Source organism: Schistocerca cancellata, chromosome 7 (assembly GCF_023864275.1).
Source record: "Schistocerca cancellata isolate TAMUIC-IGC-003103 chromosome 7, iqSchCanc2.1, whole genome shotgun sequence".
NCBI lineage: Eukaryota > Metazoa > Arthropoda > Insecta > Orthoptera > Acrididae > Schistocerca > Schistocerca cancellata.
The window spans coordinates 181102720-181126093 of NC_064632.1; the positions used below are offsets into that span (position 1 = coordinate 181102720).

The following is a 23374-nucleotide window of genomic DNA, read 5'->3' on the forward strand; positions in this document are numbered from 1 at the left end:
ATCAATCAAAATAATCGAAATAAGAGCTGAAGAGTCCAATTTTATCTGTTGATACGAAACTGTCTTACTCGACGTTAAACAATATAATGCTACAGTGCTACGTTATCAGAATATACATTACATTAAAAGTGACGTTAGTCTCAGAGACACAGGTAACAAATCTACTACGGTCCAGCTATTTTATTGTGCAAAGTATGCTAGTAATGCTGTGTACAATTTTTAGTCATGTGGCACACTCTCCTTGTCTGAGTGACATAAGCCACAGAGATACCGATCGTTTCTCTGAAACTGTAATCATTTCTCTGTCTGTGCACATACATTATATCTACGGATTTCCGTCACATTCGGACAATTCCTTCGTGGTGTGTCATTTTTTGTCTTACAGCATACGAGTGAAGCAGGAAGAGCATCTTAATAAACGTATCCCATTTACCACCCAAGCAGTTATCTTGACAAATATTTTAGGTAGCGTTCTTTTATATTGAGGTAGTTATTTCAGTGATGAAGTTTCTTCTTCGGAATAGTCGCTGTTTCACGAACTTAACACCTTGATTCCAATATTTGGTAGTTTCTTGTTTTGATTAGCACTGTCAGTTGGTGTACGAGCAGATTGCTAACTTTTTCTCCATTACAGTCACTAAAATATTGCAACTTCTACTTGTGGAGGTGTTCCATATTGCTCTCTCTCTATCTACTCTCCCGCTTGAGTGTCAGTGCTTGCAGGATTGGGGCTGACCTTAAGCCCTTGGACGGCGATGAAAGAAGTTTAGAAAATGAAAGGAGACATGAGAAAGGACACTCCATTATCATCAGAACTCAGGCAAATCAATTGAACAGTTGTTGGACTAATCCAATTTTCTTTTTCTACAGACAAGAGCTCATCAAAATGAGAGCTTAACAGTACAATCGTACTTCTTAATGCGAAGTTGTCTTACTTGACGTTCAACTATCGACTGGACACAATAAGTGTCAGTTTATCAGAATGTACAGGACAGTAAAAGTGAAGTTAACTACATAGACACTGATAACAACTCTACTACGGTGCAACGATTTTATGATGTAGATATACCAGTAATTCCCCGTATTGCTTAGTCATGAGGCACACGACACTCTTCTTATCAGAGAGACATACGTCATAGAGATACCGATAACAGCTCGATAAGCCATCGGCGATAGTGCTATAATAGCGGCTGGGTACGAGCCACCAGATCAACATCAGCGAGCATGGTGAAGGCACGCAAAATCGTACTCGCCCGAGACTTCCAGGGAGAGCCTCGAGCCGAGGACTTCCGCGTCGAGGAGGAGGACCTGCCGCCTGTCAAGGATGGACAGATCCTGGCCGAGGCTGTTTACTTCAGCGTCGACCCCTTCCAGAGGGGGTACAGGGCAGCGCGCAAAGTGGGAGACACCATGGTAGCCGCCCAGGTGAAGTATTTCTGATTCGCTTTCGATCCTAATCTGACCCCGTGAGGTGAACTACATCTACAGAGAGAGAGAGAGAGAGAGAGAGAGAGAGAGAGAGAGAGAACTCCGTCTTCAGGCCACAAGTGGTCCATCGGGCCCATCCAACTGCCGTGTCATCCTCACTTGAGGATGCAGATACGTAGGTGGGGCGTGTGGTCAGCACACCGCTCTCTCTGTCGTTACGATGGTTCTCTTTGACCGGAGCCGCTACCATTCGGTCGAGCAGCTCCTCAATTGGCATCACGAGGCTGAGTGCTCCCCGAAAAATGGCAACAGCGCATGGTGGCGGCCGGGATGGTCACCCATCTAAGTGCCGGCCACGCCCAACAGCGCTTAACTTCGGTGATCTCACGGGAACCTGTGTATCCACTGCGGCAAGGCCGTTGCCTAACTTTTCATGAGGCGATACGCAAATTCTGGTGGCATCTTTGTAGTGGCTCCATCTTTCCCTACTCTACAAATTGTCGAGAGTCGTTTAAGTCTGTGAAGCCATTAGCTTTCCTCAACTATGGATGAAGGCCTTCCTACTGCTGCGTGGTGATTACACTGCGAAACACCACCCATCTGTGTATACTTGTCTGTAAATGGCCAACATCCTCATTTCTGACATTAACGCCTGGCATCTGTGGTTTTACCGGTAACCCGCTGTTGTTCTCGTTAAAAACAAAAATAAATTTGATATATTATTAAGGCGCTAATAAATGTCTCGTTGCTACCTTTGCCTTCTTTGTAATCATGTGGTTGTTTTAATCGTAGCCCGTATCTCGTGGTCGTGCGGTAGCGTTCTCGCTTCCCACGCCCGGGTTCCCGGGTTCGATTCCCGGCGGGGTCAGGGATTTTCTCTGCCTCGTGATGGCTGGGTGTTGTGTGCTGTCCTTAGGTTAGTTAGGTTTAAGTAGTTCTAAGTTCTAGGGGACTGATGACCATAGATGTTAAGTCCCATAGTGCTCAGAGCCTTTTTAATCGTAAACTTATCGTTTACTGGCATTTGTAGGGGCCTCTCTTCCTTGGAGGCACTTTTCGTTTCCATATGCAACGTCCACTGTGTGAATTCAACACACAAATATTTTATATACAATTCGTATTATAGAAACCAAATTTCGGCTATTAAAAGGGCGGCTACATACCAATAATTTGCTTTGATAATACGCCCATCATTCTTCCTGCTGCTTTAAACAGTACTAACAGTCCCTGAAAAGTACATTTAAGCCAGAGAACTTTTGTTAATATACGCAGTGGTACTTTCTGACCCTAACGTGACGTCCATGTGGCGAGAGACATGAAATACAGTAGTGCTGACCCGACAGCCTTGAATCTTTATTTAGGGGGTTCTCAGAAGGATACTTCGTTTTACATGTCTCTTTTATCCTTGCGATATCGCTGTTATAAGACACCAGGCGAGACAATCAATTGTGGAGAAAAAGAGTAATTCACTTCATTCTCCAAAACGAAAACGCATCCATATTTAGTCTACCATCACAGTACAAGAATATTAGGACAATTCAAACTGTATTCAGCAGTAATGATTCCCCTATGAAATTAACATCATACTACACGTTTGAGTTCTTGTAACTTAATTACCAAGTTGGAATCTTCTACGAGTTTCTGTTCAAAGATTATCTCAGCGTCAAAACTTTTAGTAACTTTACTCAAACACAAAACGTCTGAAACGTTGCACTGTTGATGACGAACCTAGCTCCGAAACACTCTCTTCTGATGTATGTGTTGCACTTGCAACTGGCTAAGTTGGACAAATTTGTGTTTCAGCTGTTCCATTTTAGTTTTATTTTTATTTATTTATTTATTTTGTCACAAGGTGTTGACTGATCTTTTGAGCTGAAGTACTCTTCGTCCTCGCTGTAAAAGAAAATCTGATCCATCATCTAACATTGTCTAGTTTCGCATAGGGCTTAGCTGTTTGTTTGGTCATAATAAAACGCGGCAAGTATTTTGCGCGCCCTATTCATTAATAATTACAATACGTACTGGCAGAAAACATGTATCAACATGAGAATATAATTAATGTAGAATAGTAAAACACCAGAAATACATTTGTCCAGGAAACATACTTAATTAAGTGATGAATATTGCAAAATTGCAGGTTAAAAGCGCGAATAAGGCATTGCAAACGTGAAATGCTGTTCATGAGTGGCAGCGCAACAGGTGGAATCACCAGGCTGACGTACAAATTTGCAGTCAGGGTGCGTGGGATAGCAACGACAGTGTTCCGCATATCATACGAAATCGCACATCAGACCACAAATGGTTGCACACCTTCAACTGGGCTACTTATAACCACCACACAGCCATCACTGGAACGAGGGAGAACCAGCTTTCATTAGGAAATTCAATACACCTCCGTCTGTCCTCCAGTGAGGTCTTGCTTGACGCCACTGAAGTCGAAAATGGCGGTGGTTTGAGGTCATTGAAACGCACACAACGGGGCGTCTGGCTCGAAGTTGCCTTGAAGTAACCGATTTGTAACGGTTCTTGGTGTCACTGTGGTGCCAACTGCTGCCCAAATTGCTGCTCCAGATGCAGAACGTTGCCGAATGCCGAACACGATGTTCGTCCCTCTCGGTAGGGCTTCGTGTCCATCCAGAGCCCGGTCTTCTTGCGACCGCACCCACTCGTGACCACAGCTTCCAGCAATTATGTATAGTGGCTACATTGCTGTAAAGTCTTTCTGCAGTATCACAGAAGGGACATCCTGCTTACCATAACCTATTACACGACCTCGTTCATAGTCAGAGACGTGTTGATAAAGTGGTCTTTGTCACCTTAAACGCATTCTTAAGTAACATCAGTGTAAGAGGTAACATCGCTCACGACCATTACAGTTGTTGTTGTTGTGGTCTTCTGTTCAGAGACTGGTTTGATGCAGCTCTCCATGCTACTCTATCCTGTGCAAGCTTCATCATCTCCCAGTACCTACTGCAGCTTACATCCTTCTGAATCTGCTTGGTGTATTCATCTCTTGGTCTCCCTCTACGATTTTTACCCTCCACGCTGCCCTCCAGTACTAAATTGGTGATCCCTTGATGCCTCAGAACATGTCCTACCAACCGATCCCTTCTTCTGGTCAAGTTGTGCCACAAACTCCTCTTCTCCCCAATTCTATTCAATACCCCCTCATAAGTTATGTGATCTACCCATCTAATCTTCAGCATTCTTCTGTAGCACCACATTTCGAAAGCTTCTATTCTCTTCTTGTCTAAACTATTTATCGTCCATGTTTCATTTCCATACATGGCTACACTCCATACAAATACTTTCAGAAACGACTTCCTGACACTTAAATCTATACTCGATGTTAACAAATTTCTCTTCTTCAGAAACGGTTTCGTTGCCATTGCCAGTCTACATTTTATATCCTCTCTACTTCGACCATCATCAGTTATTTTGCTCCCCAAATAGCAAAACACTTTTACTACTTTAAGTGTCTCATTTCCTAATCTAATTCCCTCAGCATCACCCTACTTAATTCGATTACATTCCATTATCTTTGTTTTGCTTTTGTTGATGTTCATCTTATACCCTCCTTTCAAGACACTGTCCATTCCGTTCAACTGCTCTACCAAGTCCTTTGCTGTCTCTGACAGAATTACAATGTCATCGGCGAACCTCAAAGTTTTTATTTCTTCTCCATGGATTTTAATACCTACTCCGAACTTTTCTTTTGTTTCCTTTACTGCTTGCTCAATATACAGATTGAATAGCATCGGGGAGAGGCTACAACCCTCTCTCACTCCCTTCCCAACCACTGCTTCCCTTTCATGTCCCTCGACTCTTTTAACTGCCATCTGGTTTCTGTACAAATTGTAAACAGCCTTTCGCTCCCTGTATTTTACCCCTGCCACCTTCAGAATTTGACAGAGAGTATTCCAGTCAACATTGTCAAAAGCTTCCTCTAAGTCTACAAATGCTAGAAACGTAGGTTTGCCTTTCCATAATCTTTCTTCTTAGATAAGTCGTAGGGTCAGTATTGACTCACGTTTTCCACCATTTCTACGGAATCCAAACTGATCTTCCCGGAGGTCGGCTTCTACCAGTTTTTCCATTCGTCTGTAAAGAATTCGTGTTAGAATTTTGCAGCTGTGGCTTATTAAGCTGATTGTTCGGTAATTTTCACATCTGTCAACACCTGCTTTCTTTGGGATTGGAATTATTATATTCTTCTTGAAGTCTGAGGGTATTTCGCCTGTTTCATACATCTTGCTCACCAAATGGTAGAGTTTTGTCAGGACTGGCTCTCCCAAGGCCGTCAGTAGTTCCAATGGAATGTTGTCTACTCCGGGGGCCTTGTTTCGACTCAGGTCTTTCAGTGCTCTGTCGAACTCTTCACACAGTATCGTATCTCCCATTTCATCTTCATCTTCATCCCCTTCCATTTCCAAAATATTGTCCTCAAGAACCTCTCCCTTCTATAGACCCTCTATATACTCCTTCCACCTTTCTGCTTTCCCTTCTTTGCTTAGAACTGGGTTGCCATCTCAACTCTTGATATTCATGCAAGCGGTTCTCTTCTCTCCAAAGGTCTCTTTGATTTTCCTATAGGCAGTATCTATCTTACCCCAAGTGAGATAAGCCTCTACATCCTTACATTTGTCCTCTAGCCATCCCTGCTTAGCCATTTTGCACTTTCTGTCGATCTCATTTTTGAGACATTTGTATTCGTTTTTGCCTGCTTCACTTACAGAATTTTTGTATTTTCTCCTTTCATCAATTAAATTCACTATCTCTTCTGTTACCCAAGGATTTCTACTAGCCCTCGTATTTTTACCTACTTGATCCTCCGCTGCCTTCACTATTTCATTCCTCAAAGCTACCCATTCTTCTTCTACTGTATTTCTTTCCTCCATTCCTGTCAATTGTTCCCTTATGCTCTCCCTGAAACTCTTACAACCTCTGGTTCTTTCAGTTTATCCAGGTCCCATCTCCTTAAATTCCCACCTTTTTGCAGTTTCTTCAGTTTTAATCTACAGTTCATAACCAATAGACTGTGGTCAGAGTCCACATCTGCCCCTGGAAATGTCTTACAATTTAAAATCTTGTTCCTAAATCTCTGTCTTACAGTATGCATTTAATTTGCATCGTCTTAGTGGCTGTAATAGAGCCGCTCTTATGCGACTGGTGCGAAATTTGAATGGATATCATCTTTCAGATGTAGAAAAACGTCTATCAACATTGGTTTATGTGACTACTCCTTCTAGGTGTTGCGATGTTTTTCCGTCAGTGTATTTATCTTTATGAGCCTGACAACTGGGAAATGCGGTATGAAAAATGTTATTGATATCATTAAACGTGGTGACTGGTAGTTGGTACCGTGTGCAATTATAGCTCTTTCCTTTAATCTCAGAGGCTATTTTAATGAATTATGAGTGTCTGGGATATATGCAAAACTGCTGAGGCTACGAGACGGAGCGACAGGAAATGCTTTGGAGGAGCAGATCGGTGGCAGGTGTTCGAGGCCGCAGTCTGGGTGGCGTAAGATTCTTGGAAGTGAGGTCAGCCCGAACCAACAGGGAGTGGCAAGCATTGCCCTCCCACAATAACTGCTGCGAGGTGCGGCACCGCGTGCAGTAGTCAGGGGCGACTTTTCCATGTTTTTCTGAGTTATGTAAGTCAGCAGGCTTTCGTGGCCGTTGTCACTAAAGATAAAATCTTCTGGGTTGTTAGGCCGCGTCATATTTCCTTCTAAAATAATCGACGTTTCGACCCCTCTGCCGGGATCTTCTTCGGGTGTTCTGGTGTCCACTACTGCTAGAACACTACTCTAGATCCCAGCAGAGGAGTCGAAACGTCGATTTTTCGGACATCCTGAAGATGATACCAGCAAAGGGGTCGAAACGTCGATTACTTTAGAAGGAAACATGACGCGGCCTAACAACCAAGAACATTTTATCTTTTTTTCTGACTTATTTTGAAGGATAAAAGAATAGTATCTGCCCCTTGCAGAGAGCGCAGGACACTGGATACCAGCTCTAGCCTCATACCGGTCCTTTCTGAATTTCTCGAAACTGTTTATGAGGATACGGACATTGGCGGGAAAACTTGCAGTTGGTGTAAGGAAGAGTGTCGTCTGATCGCAGCGTTGAAATAAATTCTTTTTGGTAGTAGGGAAGGATTTTATATTTCATTGGAGGCTGTGAAAAGCGCTAGTTTTCTAGGGATTCTGTGTTGGAGCGAATCCTATTAGCTGGATCGCCGAGCTTCGTAATTTTTCCGTTGGTGACTGGACCCCAAAAGGTGTCTGCACGTCTCCATTGCTCAGCTCGGCACATTGCAGCCTTATGTAGAGTTAGTGTAATTGGCAGCTCCAACAGGAGATCCAGGTCGCTCGCCTGTCTCATCTTCTTTGCAGTGGTAATGAATATGTGAGCTTAAAAAATGTGCGGTCTTCTGGATTTTTAATCACCAACTTCCAATAACAGTTCTCCTCAAACATTATGTGATATGATAGTTGTCTTACGATGACACGAAGTATTAACTGATACGGGTGTCTCTGCCTTCCATTTGATCATTATACATTGAAGCCCCAAAGAAACCGGTATAGGCATCCGTATTCAAATACAGAGATATGTAAACAGGCAGAATAAGGTGCCGCTTTCGGCAACGCCTACATAAGCAACAAGTGTCTGGTGCAGTTGTCAGATAAGTTACTGCTGCTCAATGGCAGGTTATCAATATTTAAATGAGTTTGGACGTGGTGTTATAGTCGGCGCACGAGCGATGGGACACAGAATCTCCGAAGTAACGATAAAGTGGTTTTTTTTCCCGCACGATCATTTCACGAGTGTACATTGAATAGCAGGAATCCGGTGAAACATCAAATTTCCGACGTCGCTGTGGCCGGAAAAACATCCTGCAACAGCAGGACCAACGACGACTGAAGAGAATCGTTCTCCGTTACAGAAGTGCAACCCTTCCGCAAACTGCTGCAGAATTCGGTGCTGGACCATCAACAAGTGTCAACATGCGAACCATTCAACGAAACATCATCGATATGGGCTTTCGGAGCAAACTCCCACTCTTGAACCCTCGATAACTATAGGACACCAAGCTTTACGCCTCACATGGGCCCGTCAACACCGACACTGGATTGTTAATGACTGGAAACCTGTTGTCTGGTCGGATGTGTCTCGCTACAAATTGTATCGAGTGGATGGACGTGTAAGAACATGGAGAAAACCTCATGAATCCATGACCCTGCATGTCAGCAGGGGACTATTCAAGTTGGTGGAGGCTCTGTAATGGTGTGGGGCGTGTGCTGGTGAAGTGATATGGGACTCCTGATACATCTGCATACGTCTCTGACAGATGACACCTCCGTAATCATCCTGTCTTATCACCTGCATCCATTCATGCCCATTGTGCATCCAGACGGACTTGGGCAATTCCTTCAGGATAATGCGATATCCCAATATATTACTCCAGTCAGAGAGCGTTAGCCAGAGTGCGATATTTCTTTTGCAAATTCCCCACTTTAAGAATTATGCCTAGGGCCGTAATTTTCGAGATATCCATTTAATCTTGCGCACGAGCATTTACACGTTAGTGTTTAAAATTGTTACCAGCCCAGAATTAGTTCTGGAAGGTTCAGGAAAATTCTTCACCACCCGTTTTTGCAGACAATATAACTCCTTCAGTTCTTTTTGAATGGCCAAGCGGTTAAAGGCGCTACAGTCTGGAACCGCGTGACCGCTACGGTCGCAGGTTCGAATCCTGCCTCGGGCATGGATGTGTGTGATGTCCTTAGGTTAGTTAGGTTTAAGTAGTTCTAAGTTCTAGGGGACTGATGACCTTAGAAATTAAGTCCCATAGTGCTCAGAGCCATTTGAACCATTTTTTTCTTTTTGAAAGTTTCCGTAGAGCGTGACTTTCTTAACCTCAGTAGTGGAGCATCCACAAGCAAAAGTTTTCCCCCAACACCTTAGATCGATCGTTCAACCTCTGGTCTCCCTGAAAGACAGTCCACATCATTTTGTGACAAGAAACACTGCTATCCGTAGTGTAGCTTTTAAAACCAAATTTACTCGATCATAATCAAATAGAAGGAGAACAACCTAAATTTCTTTTTCTGTTTTTTACCGCTGTATTGTCTATAAGAGGAACGTCGTTCAAGACTGTCTTTTCTTAACAGGATCCAGGAAATAAATTAGCAGCAAATCGCGGCGAACGGGACAGGTGTTTTACATTGAAAAGCGTATCATCAAAACTTATTCTGCCTCAGATCTGCGTTGATTTCCATCCCCTACAAGACTGGCTGAGTGAGCGTCAGATAATTCCGTCTAATAAATCGAAGTATAGCATTGTCTAATATTTGGAACTACACTATGAACTGATAAGAAAATGTTTTAAACTGGACAGAACAACCAAAGTTGAACAATGAGACAGTTGAGACCTTTATACATTGAACATAACACTGATGGTTCATCACTGAGAATTTTTCTGACAACCCATGTTTCCGTAACACATAAATCTGTGTACAGAAAGTAATGGTTCCTAAGTGCTGTGTGTACTTAAATGCTGTATCGTCTGTGGAAACATGGTGAGTGTTTGTGACAAATGTAACAATAACCTAAGCACAAATAAACGGTGCGAATAGATGGTATTCTTACGATCTAACATGTGAAATTTAACACACTCAAACCAATCAAAAAATTTTACCAGACGTACATTACCAAAGCCATTTCTGGCCGCTGGTTGACTGTTGTCACTATGTTGAACATTACAGGGTAACCAGCTGACTGCTGCAGCAAGTTTCAAGGAAGATTCTGTTTGAAATCAATCCATGGGTGATTTTATGAATGCAGACAGCGGTGATCAGGAATTAGTTGTTTCCAGGTAGCATAAGATGCAGTAAAGTACACTGGACTTTTCTCGCCTCATTTGAGCTATAGGAAGTTGGGTAGGGAAGTGGGTAACCTAAACTAAAGTTGATAAAGAGTTACAAAGTGTATGCAGAATGAGATTTTTCACTCTGCAGCGGAGTGTGCGCTGATATGCAACTTTCTGGCACATTAAAACCGTGTGCCGGATCGAGACAGTTACAAAAAGTATCTGACGTGTGAGTATGTGACTCCTGAGTTGAGATAAAATCTGACCTGGTTATCTAGTATTATCTGATATAGAACAATTTATGTTTGCCTGGATAAGGGTATAAAGCCTGAGGAAAATAAAAAACTGTATGTAGAGTTTGGTAATGAACCTGATTATGTCGTGTCAGAATTGGGCATAGAGAACACAGAGAGTGTTGGATTTTCTATGGTGATTTGTTTGTGAATTTGCAGAAAAAAATTAAAATGTGCCTCATGATAGAAGTTGGAGGAGATTTAAGGTTCGACCAATATTTGTGGATATGGTCTCCTGCGTTTATGATTAAAAGTCTTTGAAATTGTAGCTAGAGCACATTTCGCCAAAGAGTCACTTATCAAGAAAAGGAATGTCACGGATATGCTCACACAATTCAAGTGGCAGATGTTACAATAGAGGTGCTGAGTGGAGTCATTTCCTTGTACACTACTGGCCATTAAAATTTCTACACCAAGCAAAAATGCAGGTGATAAACGGGTATTCATTGGACAAATATATTATACTAGAACTGACGTGAGATTACATTTTCACGCAATTTGGGTGCATACATCCTGAGAAATCAGTACCCAGAACAACCACCTCTGGCTGTAATAACGGCCTTGATACGCCTGGGCATTGAGTCAAACAGTGCTTGGATGGCGTGTACAGGTACAGCAGCCCATGCAGCTTCAACACGGTACCACAGTTCATCAAGAGTAGTGACTGGCGTATTGTGACGAGCCAGTTGCTCGGCCACCATTGACCAGATGTTTTCAATCGGTGAGAGATCCGGACAATGTGCTGGCCAGGGCAGCAGTCGAACATTTTCTGTATCCAGAAAGGCCCTTACAGGACCTGCAACATGCAGGCGTGCATTATCCTGCTGAAATGTAGGGTTATGCAGGGATCGAATGAAGGGTAGAGCCACGGGTCGTAAGACATCTTAAATGTAACGTCTACTGTTCAAGCTGCCGCCAATGCGAACAAGAGGTGACCGAGATGTGTAAGCAGTAACACCCCATACCATCACGCCGGGTAATACGCCAGTATGACGATGACGAATACACGCTTCCAATGTGCGTTCACCGCGATGTCGCCAAACACGGATGCGACCATCATGATGCTATAAACAGAACCTGGATTCATCCGAAAAAATGAGTGTTTTGCCAATCCTGCACCCAGGTTCGTCGTTGAGTACACGATCGCTGGCGCTCCTGTCTGTGTTGCAGCGTCAGGGGTAACCGCAGCCATGGTCTCCGAGCTGATAGTCCATGTTGCTGCAAACGTCATCGAACTGTTCGTGCAGATGGTTGTTGCCTTGCAAACGTCCCCATGTGTTGACTCACGGATCGCAACGTAGGTGCACGATACATTACAGCCATGCGGATAAGATGCCTGTCATCTCGACTGCTAGTGATACGTGGCCGTTGGAATCCAGCACGGCGTTCCGTATTACCCTCCTTAACCCACCGATTCCATATTCCATTGGATCTCGACCAACGCGAGCAGAAATGTCACGATACGATAAACCGCAATCGCGATAGGCTACAATCCGACCTTTATCAAAGTCGGAAACGTATTGGTACGCATTTCTCCTCCTTACACGTGTAATAACAACAACATTTCACAGGCAACGCCGGTCAGCTGCTGTTTGTGTATGAGAAATCGGTTGGCAACTTTCCTCATGTCAGCACATTGTAGGTATCCCCACCGGCGCCAACCTTGTATGAATTCTCTGAAAAGCTAATCACTTGCATATCACAGCATCTTCTTCCAGTCGGTTAAATTTCGCGTCTGTAGCACGTCATCGTCGTGGTGTAGCAATTTTAATGGTCAGTAGTGTATATTTCCAAGAATAGTCAAATAAATTGTTACTGATACAACTGTCTTGAGTCAGTGTAGCAATGTGGTAGTGTAACACACAAGCCTATCCACAGGTGGCGCGCATTGTGGAGAGCCGGGCTGCTGGTTTCCCGGTGGGTCGCCACGTGGTGGGCTACTGGGGATGGCGCGACCGCACCGTGGCCGACGTGGGGCCCAACGCAGAGTTACCCCTCCACATGTCGCCGCCCATGCTGGCTCCAGACCTGGGGGATCTGCCAGTATCCCTGTCCTTGGGAGTGCTCGGTATGCCTGGCATCAGCGGCTACTTTCCGCTGCTGGATGTCCTCAAGCCCAAGGCGGGAGAGGTGGTCGTGGTCAGCGGCGCAGCGGGGGCTGTGGGCAGCATAGTGGGACAGATAGCGCTCATCAAGGGGTGCACTGTCATCGGCTTCGCCGGATCTGACGCCAAGGTACGCAGCAACATTCTTTCAACTTAAAATGTGCGTGTTCAATAGAGAAGGTAACATTTCTCATTACAGCACACAAATAGTCCTGAAATTGTCTTTTCAATAGATTATCAAAGATTCTTTATGGTTTTATTCTCGAATCAGAAACATACAAATTTACACTAGCCATACACATCAATAAATATGTACATACATATACACACATTGTATTTATATTACATGTGCCCAGTACTTTGCAACCTCCAAGGTGCTAGGATGGGCTTGCAGGAGATCAATCTTCGTGCAGGATGTAGGGCACAAAAGGCACTGGAGCATGTGGCTTGTGGTTTGTTCTTGTCCCCAATCACAGGACGTATCTTCTGTTGTGAAGCCCCATCTCTTCAGGTTGTCTCTGGATCGTCCAACTCCTGATCGTAATCTGTTTAAAGATTTCCACACCAGCCAGCTCTCGTTGTGTCCAGGTGGTAGTTCTTCAGCTTCTGGCGTCTGCAGGTGAGGCGTATACTTCTTCTATAACTCCAGCCTTGCCTTCTCTGGTGAAATGGTGAGTTTCTCGGATGTTCTCAGGAAGCTCTTTCGCGATCTCAGCCGTTCCTGCGGTGGATTATGTCCGTGCAGTGGATGGGCACTGTCCTATTCCACTTTCAGTCTCTCCTTGTTGGCAGCCACTGCTCTGCGTATCCATGGTGGCGCTATTCCAGCCAGGCAGTAGAGCTTATCAGTTGGGGTAGGTCTTAAGCAACCTGTGATCAACATGCAGGTTTCGTTGAGAGCAATGTCTACTTGTCTGGCATGAGATGACCTGTACCAGACTGGAGAAGCATATTCAGCAGTAGAAAAGCACAGTGCCATTGCAGAACAGCGAATAGTTTTTGGATGTGATCCCCACTGTGTCCCCGCTAGTTTGCGAATTAGGTTGTTTCGAGCGGAGATTTTCATTTTGGTGTTCTTGCAGTGAGTTTTGAATGTCAGAGTTCTATCGAGAGTGACTCCCAAGTATTTAGGTGCGTGATGATGCTGGAGTTGGATACCTGACCATGCAATATGTAGCTCACGATTAGATTCCCTGTTCCTTAAATGGAAGGCACACACTTGTGTCTTCGAAAGGTTTGGTCTGAGTTGGTTCCGATTGTAGTAGCTTGACAGTGTTCTAAGTGCTGTTGTCAGGTTTCTTTCCACTCTTCCAAAGCATGAGCTCTGCGTAGCAAGGGCTAGGTCATCTGCATATAAGAATCTCCTTGTGCCTGGGGTCAATGGGTGGTCGTTGGTATAGATGTTGAAGAGATGTTGGGGTACATGAAAGGGGTAAATGAAAGGAGCGTCCTCGAAGATTGCAATGATTTCCGACCAAGATAAGACTTGCAATCGGGCGTACCCTGTGCGTCAGGTTTCTCTGGCAGCTGGTCCTTTCACACCAGAAACATCATCTTGGTCCTTTTCAGGACCACAGTTGACCATCATATTCTTTCTGGTAAAAGTGTGATTGAAATTTGTGTCTGGTGTTCCTTCTGGTTGAAGTGTTGTTTTCATACTAATTTTCGACAGCGAAACAAGCTACCATCTACATCTGACTGCTGAAGTAGGAAGGGCTGATACATGCTATTCTCTTGCCACGCCTATACTTGATTCTCGCCCTTCTATGAAGGGTTAGTCCTCTTAGTTATTTGTGCAGACATTCTCATACGAACGGCTGTTTTTCTGTACTCTCTAGCATCGATTTGACACATACTACAAAGTTACATTAGTATTCTGTAACTAGCACTATTACAGTATAGTCATTTTTGGACATTTTGGAATAGCACTCTAATGCCTGAGTTGCGGATATATACTTGTGAGTAAGGTACTTTGGAGCAGCACCTTAATGTCTGGGTTGCGGATACTCGTATATACCTGTGGGTTAGGTATCTAGGTTACCCAGTGAATAGGTCTGTGGAAATGGATTAATAATTTCTTGAATAATTGGAAAAATTGGTTCGAAAGCATAGTTGAGAAAATTTTGAAGGTAATTTATGAATCAGTGAACAATCTTGGGTGAACTTTAACTGATACCAATATCAAAAGACCTTGAATATCATTACATTCGAGATCAATAAACATAATTCGCATTACGTGCTGCTGCTTGCAGTAGTGTGCGGTACCGAATAATCACTGCAACCATTGAAACTGTCGATCTAGCTATAAGTTCTTAAACACAAGAAGCACAATATTTTTAGTACAAGTAAACCAAGTTCAATAGGTGTCTATCAAGTCTGAGTCATTACCTTCACATTAGTTCTATCGTGTTTAGTCTTGAGTGTGATATGTCGATGCATTTCGGTGGCAAGTGAAATGATGAATAGATAGGAGTTAAACTTATAACCGTGCGAATAAATATTCATTTTCTAATAACTTTTCATAATACTTTTAATGAACGGTTAAAAAAAAAACATTTTTAACAATGCTAGTACGACGGATCCAAGCGTACGTCCGTACGCTACCACTTCCAGAATCGAAAGGGTGAAGATACATTAATTAATAAATTAGAGCTTCTTCTTTGTTTCATACAGATATTTAACGATGTATCAAACATTATCCTTGCCACAAAACAACTCGTTAATTTACTTTTGGCGTTGTCTTAGGTTTATAGCTCATTCAGTTTACATTTAGCTTATGTATATTAAAAGAAAAGAAAAAAAATATGATTCAATACATTAGCGCAGTTTAGTCGTCAGCAATCCTGGGATATGTGCAGTGCGAAACTGAGAGATCGATTTTGTACCGACTATAGCGATCAGTGCACGTATCATCAGCATTTCTCCGGTCGTATTAACAAAACTAGGTGCACCAGCATTTTGTACAGAACAAATTAAAGGTACTGTCGTAGTGCTGATATGAGTCTTAGTAGCCGGCGGAGAAGGTGTCAAAATTTTTGGTACCATTTTTGGGAAACAAAGATCTTGTTAACTAGATAAAACCAGTAAAAAAACAGTCTAGATCGCGATGGCTATTTTATTAAAATGACCGGTTTCGGCCTAATCTTAGGCCATCTTCAGACAGCACCATGAGCTGAAGTTGATGATATCTAGAACAGCCAGTAGACCTCAGTCGCTGAAACTGCTCAGCAACTTAAAGTCTACTGGCTGTTCTAGACATCATCAACTTCGGCTGATGGTGCTGTCTGAAAATGGCCTAAGATTAGGCCGAAACGGGTCATTTTAATAAAATAACCACCGCGATATAGACTATTTTTCCTCTCATTTTTATAGAGCTGGCGTTGCCTGTGTGTTGCTTTCCTTCCTCAGCTCTTCGACATGTCGGCGCTAAGTTAAGTGCCTTATGAGAGCGTCTCTTACGTATTCGGGTATGTTCTGCCATCACAAAACTCTGCCCACCCTATCGAGTGATGAGGAACTATGGGCTGATCCACTGGGGTGTCCTAAAATCTGCACTCCCACCCCTGGCAGCAAATGGAGTCATGCTCTGGAGGCAGAGTTACTGTCTCCAGTCACTCAGTTCAGTCAGCTACTTCAAACAGCGCGTCACACAAATGACAGGCTACGCTGTTAACTGCTAACATAAGTGCAGCTGAATCCAAATATTAACACACTTCAGATTAAGCGAATAACATCCAGAAACTGTAACAACAGGAGATTAAATTCGTACGATACTGCAGATGCCATAGACACATAGGGAAGAGCATGACATGGTTCAGTTGAAAACGATGAGAAAGCTTTCTGAACGGGCGGTGCCATATCCGTTGAATACTTACCGAAACAAAATTCTAGAACGTATTTTTGTCTTACCTTTGTTTGTGTCAGAAAGAATCCAGGTGCTATGTCTACCTACTTATTAATGTGGACAATAAAAGCTTTTACTACTTCACAACTCGAGTGAAAGAACAATCAAATATGTTGGTCCGCCCAAAAAAAAAAAAAAAAAAAAAACTACACTGAAACTATCGAATGTTCTTCTAGTTTTGCGACTAGCGTTTCCTCGCAAGTGAAACGGATTAATGCGTTTATTGAAATATCCAGACTTTTTTTATACTATAGACAGAATTCATTCTTTAGACTAAATGACCGAGCAAATAAGTCGATCCAGTATCTGGTTTTGATGTGACCTAAGTCTCTTGTTCTCAGGTGAAATGGCTGAAAGATGACCTGGGCTTTCATCACGCTTTTAACTACAAGACGACAGACGTGTCCACCGCCCTCAAGCAGGCTGCTCCAGATGGCGTCGACGTGTACTTCGACAACGTGGGAGGAGACATGAGCACTAAGATCATCAGCAACATGCGCTACCGCGGCCGCATCGCTAGTATTGGCGGCATCTCCCAGTACAACGAATCAGAGATCCAAAAACTGGTCACTCTGCCGTTTTCATTTTTAGCCAATCAGCTGCGGATTGAGGGCTGCTCTTATTTGCGATGGCACGACCGCTGGGACGAGGGCATCAGCCAGCTGATGCAGTGGGTCCGAGAGGGGAAACTCAAGTACAGGGAGACGGTGACCGACGGCTTCCACAACGCTCCAAAAGCCTTCATCGGTATGCTGCGAGGTGAAAATTTTGGGAAAGCTGTTGTCAAATTGTGACAATGCTCTTGTAGTAGATGAGGATACCAGAGCAAATACAGAGACAGTTTCCTTGAACTTTTTATAAGGGGAACATGAAATGTAAAGTGCACGATTTAGTTCAACTATTCCGCTACAAATTACGTCTCTAATACTTTAATTTCGAAACATCATCATACGCAGTCTTAGAGAAATAGTAATAATTGTACTATCAGTTTCCTATCGTATGTGATTTGAATAAAGTTTATTTGTCAACGCGTAAATGCCTCATTAATTTAATTGAAAACATGTGAAAAATTTGAAAGGTATGTCATATGTTTTGACTAAATATGAAACCTATAATAAAATACAAACGATAAATCTAATATATCAGAACAAGTACCTTGCCATTACCAGTCATTACAAACTATGTACGACATTTGTTCGCAGGAGAGCTTCTGTAAAGTTTGGAAGGTAGGAGACCAGATACTGGAAGAAGTAGAGCTGTGAGTACCGAGCCTGAGTCGTGCTTCGGTAGCTCAGATGGTAGAGCACTTGTCCGCGAAAGGCAAGGTCCCGAGTTCGAGTCTCGGTCGGGCACACAGTTTTAATCTGCCAGGAAGTTTCAATGTACGACATGCCTATTTATGTCAAAGTATTTACGGAATTGTGAATTAAAGGTTATTTTGGAAACAAGATGAAATACGAGGGTCGTTCAATAAGTAGTGCCCCACATTTTTTTCTCAGAACATATTTGTTGTTAAGAGTCAGAGTTTGGTGACAATATACATCAACATGTATTGTCCATGTCATCTTTTTCTACGTTCTATTGCTGCACGCCGATATTGTGGAAGAGAATGTATTCCATGCTGGTAAAAGCTCTTGTCCTGCAGGCGTAGCCATGTTTTCACCGCTTGACTGGCACTCTCGCCGTCTTCAAAGTGTGTTCCCCACAGAGAATCTTTAAGCGGTCCCAAGAGATGGAAGTCCGAGAGTGCCAGGTCTGGGCCGTTGAGTGGATGAGGCAGTGATGCCCAACTCAATATGTCGATGTGTTCCTAGGTTCTCAGACTTGTGTTTGGGATTGCATTATTGTCTTGAAGCAAGATTTCTGCTGGATTCTTGTCCGATCGAACACGTCGGAACGGGCTCTTGAGTTTACTCAGAGTTTTCACGTATGCCTTTGAACTGATGGTTGAGCCTCTTGGCATCACATCCACGAGAATGACGCCATTACAGTACCAGAAGGCCGTCACCGCGACTTTTCCGGCAGAGGGGGTTGTCTTGAATTTTTTTCTTTTGTAGTGAATGAGGATGATGCCACCGCATGGACTACCTTTTTGTTTCCAGCGCAAAGTGGTGCGCTCAGCTTTCGTCCCCCGTAACGATCCTTGACTGAAAAGCCTCTCCGTCTGTCTCAAAACACTCTAACAATTCGGACGAAATGATCTTTCTTTGATTCTTGTGGTCCGCTGCAGGCATTCGTGGAAACCATCGTGAGCATCTCTTTGAATATCAGATGGTCTCGATCATTTCAGACGCACTTCCAACTGACCGAAAACTGTAGAGCCAATTGTCGAATTGTGATACGGCGGTCGGCACGAATAATGGTATTCGCACGATTCAGCATGTCCGGAGCAGTGGCTGTGACAGGACGTCCCGAGCGTGGCTGATCATGCATGGAGCTCTGTTTCTGCATTTCCTGAGGCTGTAACTTTCTTTACCCATCGCCCAACTGTACTCCTGTCAACAGCAGCATCGCCATACACGGCACACAAACGTTTGTGGATGTTCACCACGGTTTCTTTTTCTGCACAGAAGAATTCAAAATAGCACGCTGTTTGTAACGTGAGTCGTGTGTAGACACTATTTTGACGCTGCACTACGGATCTGCCATCTGCCTGAACACTTCGATACTTCACCGGCCCAAAGAACAAACATCAAATGTGAAGCACCAAAATATTTTCAAATGGCTCATGTTATGGAGTGGACTGTGGATTTGTGCTGCCCATGTGCACTGGAGCAGAACATCAGTGTTAGAAAAGATAGCCAAAACACAGTGACCATCAACTTAATAGCGCTGGTCCACCTTTAGAAGGCAACATTTCAGCGATTCTGTGTGGCACGGATTTGACAAGCCCATAGAGAGTTTTTGGAGATATATCGTACCGGATGCATACGAACAGATCACAAAATTTCCATCAATTACGAACCGATTGATTTTGGATGTGGAGCTCGCGCCCTTTGGCGCCGCAGATGTGTTCCACCATGCTCATATCAGGAAAAATTGGTGGCTATCGTGTTTCTCAAGAAAGTGTAGCGGATCTTCTTTCACAGACAGTTATCCTACTGAAAGATGCCACGATGTTGGGGAAGATATCATCATGAAGGGGTGTAGGTGGCATGCTTTGTAATGTTAATGTAGTCCAGAGTTGTCATGGTGTCTGTGACTACTACCACAGTTCCACTAAAGCCTAAGTGAATGTCCCCCATAACTTAATACTGCCCCCACCGGCCTGAGTACATAGCACAGTGCACATTTCGAGAAGCTGGCCACTTGGATGACGGCGTATGCAGAAAAGACTATCGACCTCTTGTATCAAGAAACGTGATTCATCGAACAGGGCGACAATTTTCCATTGATCCATTGTTCAATCTCGATAATCCCGTGCCCAGCACAATCGTAACCGACTATCGTTGGTTCAACTAAGAACTCGTATGAGTGGTTTTCTGCTGAGTCTCAAGTTCAAGAATGTGCATTGAAGAGTGCACTCAGAAACCTCTGAGTTTGCGCCATCACTGTACTCTGTCGCGAGATCTGCCACAGATCGCGGCTTATCCTGCTTTACAGTGTGAGCAAGCCTATGAACTCCGTATTCTGTAACAAGTGTTTGCTTCGACCGCCCTTCAATCACTTTCCAGAGACGCTCACGACAGTAGTAGGCGAACAGCTGACCAACTTTATCGTTTACGAGATGACCGTTCCATCACTCGCCGGTCCATAACAATCCAGCATTTATTAAAATCACTTATGTCAGTGGATTTCCCCATTTGTTGCTAGAATAATTCCACATTCTTCCCTAATCCGCTAACATGCTTTCCATGCCGCGTAACGTGTCCGCAAAGCCATTGGGAGGCATTCCATCTCATAGTGGGCAGGGCTCGTAATTTTCGACTTAACAGTAACGCTGAGTGTTGAGCCCAAACACTATCTCTTCATACAAGCAGAGTTAATATGAATGAAGAACACAGGGTTATTACAAATGATTGAAGCGATTTCACAGCTCTGCAATAACTTTATTATTTGAGATGTTTTCACAATGCTTTGCGCACACATACAAAAACTCAAAAAGTTTTTTTAGGCATTCACAAATGTTCGATATGTGCCCCTTTAGTGATTCGGCAGACATCAAGCCGATAATCAAGTTCCTCCCACACTCGGCGCAGCATGTCCCCATCAATGAGTTCGAAAGCATCGTTGATGCAAGCTCGCAGTTCTGGTACGTTTCTTGGTAGTGGAGGTTTAAACACTGAATCTTTCACATAACCCCACAGAAAGAAATCGCATGGGGTTAAGTCGGGAGAGCGTGGAGGCCATGACATGAATTGCTGATCATGATCTCCACCACGACCGATCCATCGGTTTTCCAATCTCCTGTTTAAGAAATGTCGAACATCATGATGGAAGTGCGATGGAGCGCCATCCTGTTGAAAGATGAAGTCGGCGCTGTCGGTCTCCAATTGTGGCATGAGCCAATTTTCCGCGGGCTACGCGTGAAACTTGCACGCACGCGTTCAACCGTTTCTTCGCTCACTGCAGGCCGACCCGTCGATTTCCCCTTACAGACGCATCCAGAAGCTTTAAACTGCGCATACCATCGCCGAATGGAGTTAGCAGTTGGTGGATCTTTGTTGAACTTCCTCCTGAAGTGTCGTTGCACTGTTATGACTGACTGATGTGAGTGCATTTCAAGCACGACATACGCTTTCTCGGCTCCTGTCGCCATTTTGTCTCACTGCTCTCTCGAGCGCTCTGACGGCAGAAACCTGAAGTGCGGCTTCAGCCGAACAAAACTTTATGAGTTTTTCTACGTATCTGTAGTGTGTCGTGACCGTATGTCAATGAATGGAGCTACAGTGAATTTATGAAATCGCTTCAATCATTTGTAATAGCCCTGTATATACACACATCAGGATGACATACCAGAATGCTATGAAACATAACTATAGCACACGAAATAACCATTGTAATTTCAGGCAAAGAGCACTTATGAAAATTAGCACGCCATAGTCCGCATATTATCTGCTCAGTGTGGTTCAAAGAATTTCCAGAATCCATCAGAGCATAAACTGGTAACTCTATTAAAACAAAAGTCCCTTCTCACAAGTAAATGTTTATGTTCACTGATATAATTATATTTTGCTTGATGTCCCAGCTCTATACCGCAAAATCAAAGTAGATCTGACTGCAGAAATAGCAAGTCAATTGTTTCGTCTGTTAAAGTCCTCATATTGCAATCAATAGTTTCCTGTTAGTTATTAATGTAAAACACAACGGCCACGGCCGTGTTGCTCTCCCTTAGGCCACACATGATATACCTTCCGTAGATGACTTTAAGCCCATACTGCATGATTTTTTTTATTTTTCTGAAAAAAATGTTACATGTTAAGTTCAATGTTCTGATTTCATAAAAAATGCTTAAAAATTGTAAATCTTATGTAGGGGTGGTTATTTTAGAATGAAGGGTTTGTGCCATATATGGGACAGCATGCAGTAACGACTAATACCATGTGATACCAGTTTTGGGATTGATGATGCACAATGTGGAAAATATACAATAAGATACGTACATGAACTAGCAGAACTGTATTTATATAAAACAATTACACTTTCTATTCATTACAATATACATATTTTGAGAAAATAACCAAATTCTGTTTCCATTTTTCTCTATTTATTATGAAACTTGATGAAGCAATTTCTCTCCTTATTCAAGCACAATGTCGCACTGCACTTCATACACGCTATGTAGGATTTTCCCTTGCTTTCTGGATACTTGCAACGACCACGGTTTTCCAGCCACATAGGCATGTGATCTATCCCATCCAGTCACACCTGATGCTGTGGAAGATCTGCTGTAGGGCCTCTCTTCTTCTTGCTGTCAAGATGTTTTTGTATTTCACTGCTTGGCCTACGATGTTTCTTGGATAAGGATTTCCCAGTTTTACAGAGGGCCTCTGCAACTGCGACCTTGAAATCAACAATGGGCGTGTAGTCCGTATTTCTTCTTCTCCATAACAGCCAATTGTTCACACAAGCCAAGTCAACTAGATGAAAGAATATCTTCAAGTACCATTTCTTTGATCTGATTTGAATTCCGTAATATCCTAGCATAGAATCTAATAGATCGACATCCCCCCCCATGTAGTCATTGTAGATCATCACAGAGCGTGGACAAGGTGCCATTTTATATTCTTTTTCCTTCCTGAAAAGCCTCTTGATCTCACCTTCTGGTTTGCATCCAATGTAAGTTGACAAAGTGTTGACTACTTTATTATCAAACCAGGAGACTACTGACAGTTGCACGCCGTCTACTGTTGCTATCTTTTCCTCCATGCTACCTCGACCATTCTTCTTCATTGCTGCCTCCTTAGGTAAAATGCAACCACTTACTCGATTGGACCAGACTGTCCTTAGTGATTATATACTTTCCTTGTGCAAATACACTTCCAAGGGTACACTAGTGAACCAGTTATAAAAAAATAACTTGTGATTCATGTGGTGTCACCGCCAGACACCACACTTGCTAGGTGGTAGCTTTTAAATCGGCCGCGTCCGCTAGTATACGACGGACCCGCGTGTCGCCACTGTCAGTGATGGCAGACCGAGCGCCGCCACACGGCAGGTCTAGAGACAGATCCTAGCACTCGTCCCAGCTGTACAGCCGACTTTGCTAGCGATGCTACATTGACAAATACGCTCTCATTTGCCGAGACGATAGTTAGCATAGCCTT

General features: G+C 43.4%; 2 protein-coding genes across 2 annotated transcripts; one reads left to right on the forward strand and one right to left on the reverse strand.

Moving 5' to 3' along the window:
• Positions 1-1224: 1224 nt before the first annotated feature.
• LOC126091880 (prostaglandin reductase 1-like) lies at positions 1225-17620 on the forward strand. Its single transcript, XM_049907162.1, has 3 exons — positions 1225-1425; positions 12477-12833; positions 16949-17620. The coding sequence occupies exons 1-3, from the start codon at positions 1225-1227 to the stop codon at positions 17399-17401; spliced, it is 1011 nt and encodes a 336-aa protein (XP_049763119.1). The 3' UTR covers positions 17402-17620.
• A 4849-nt stretch (positions 17621-22469) lies between these two features.
• LOC126092691 (piggyBac transposable element-derived protein 4-like) lies at positions 22470-23000 on the reverse strand. Its single transcript, XM_049908414.1, has one exon. The coding sequence runs from the start codon at positions 22998-23000 to the stop codon at positions 22470-22472; it is 531 nt and encodes a 176-aa protein (XP_049764371.1).
• Positions 23001-23374: the final 374 nt, after the last annotated feature.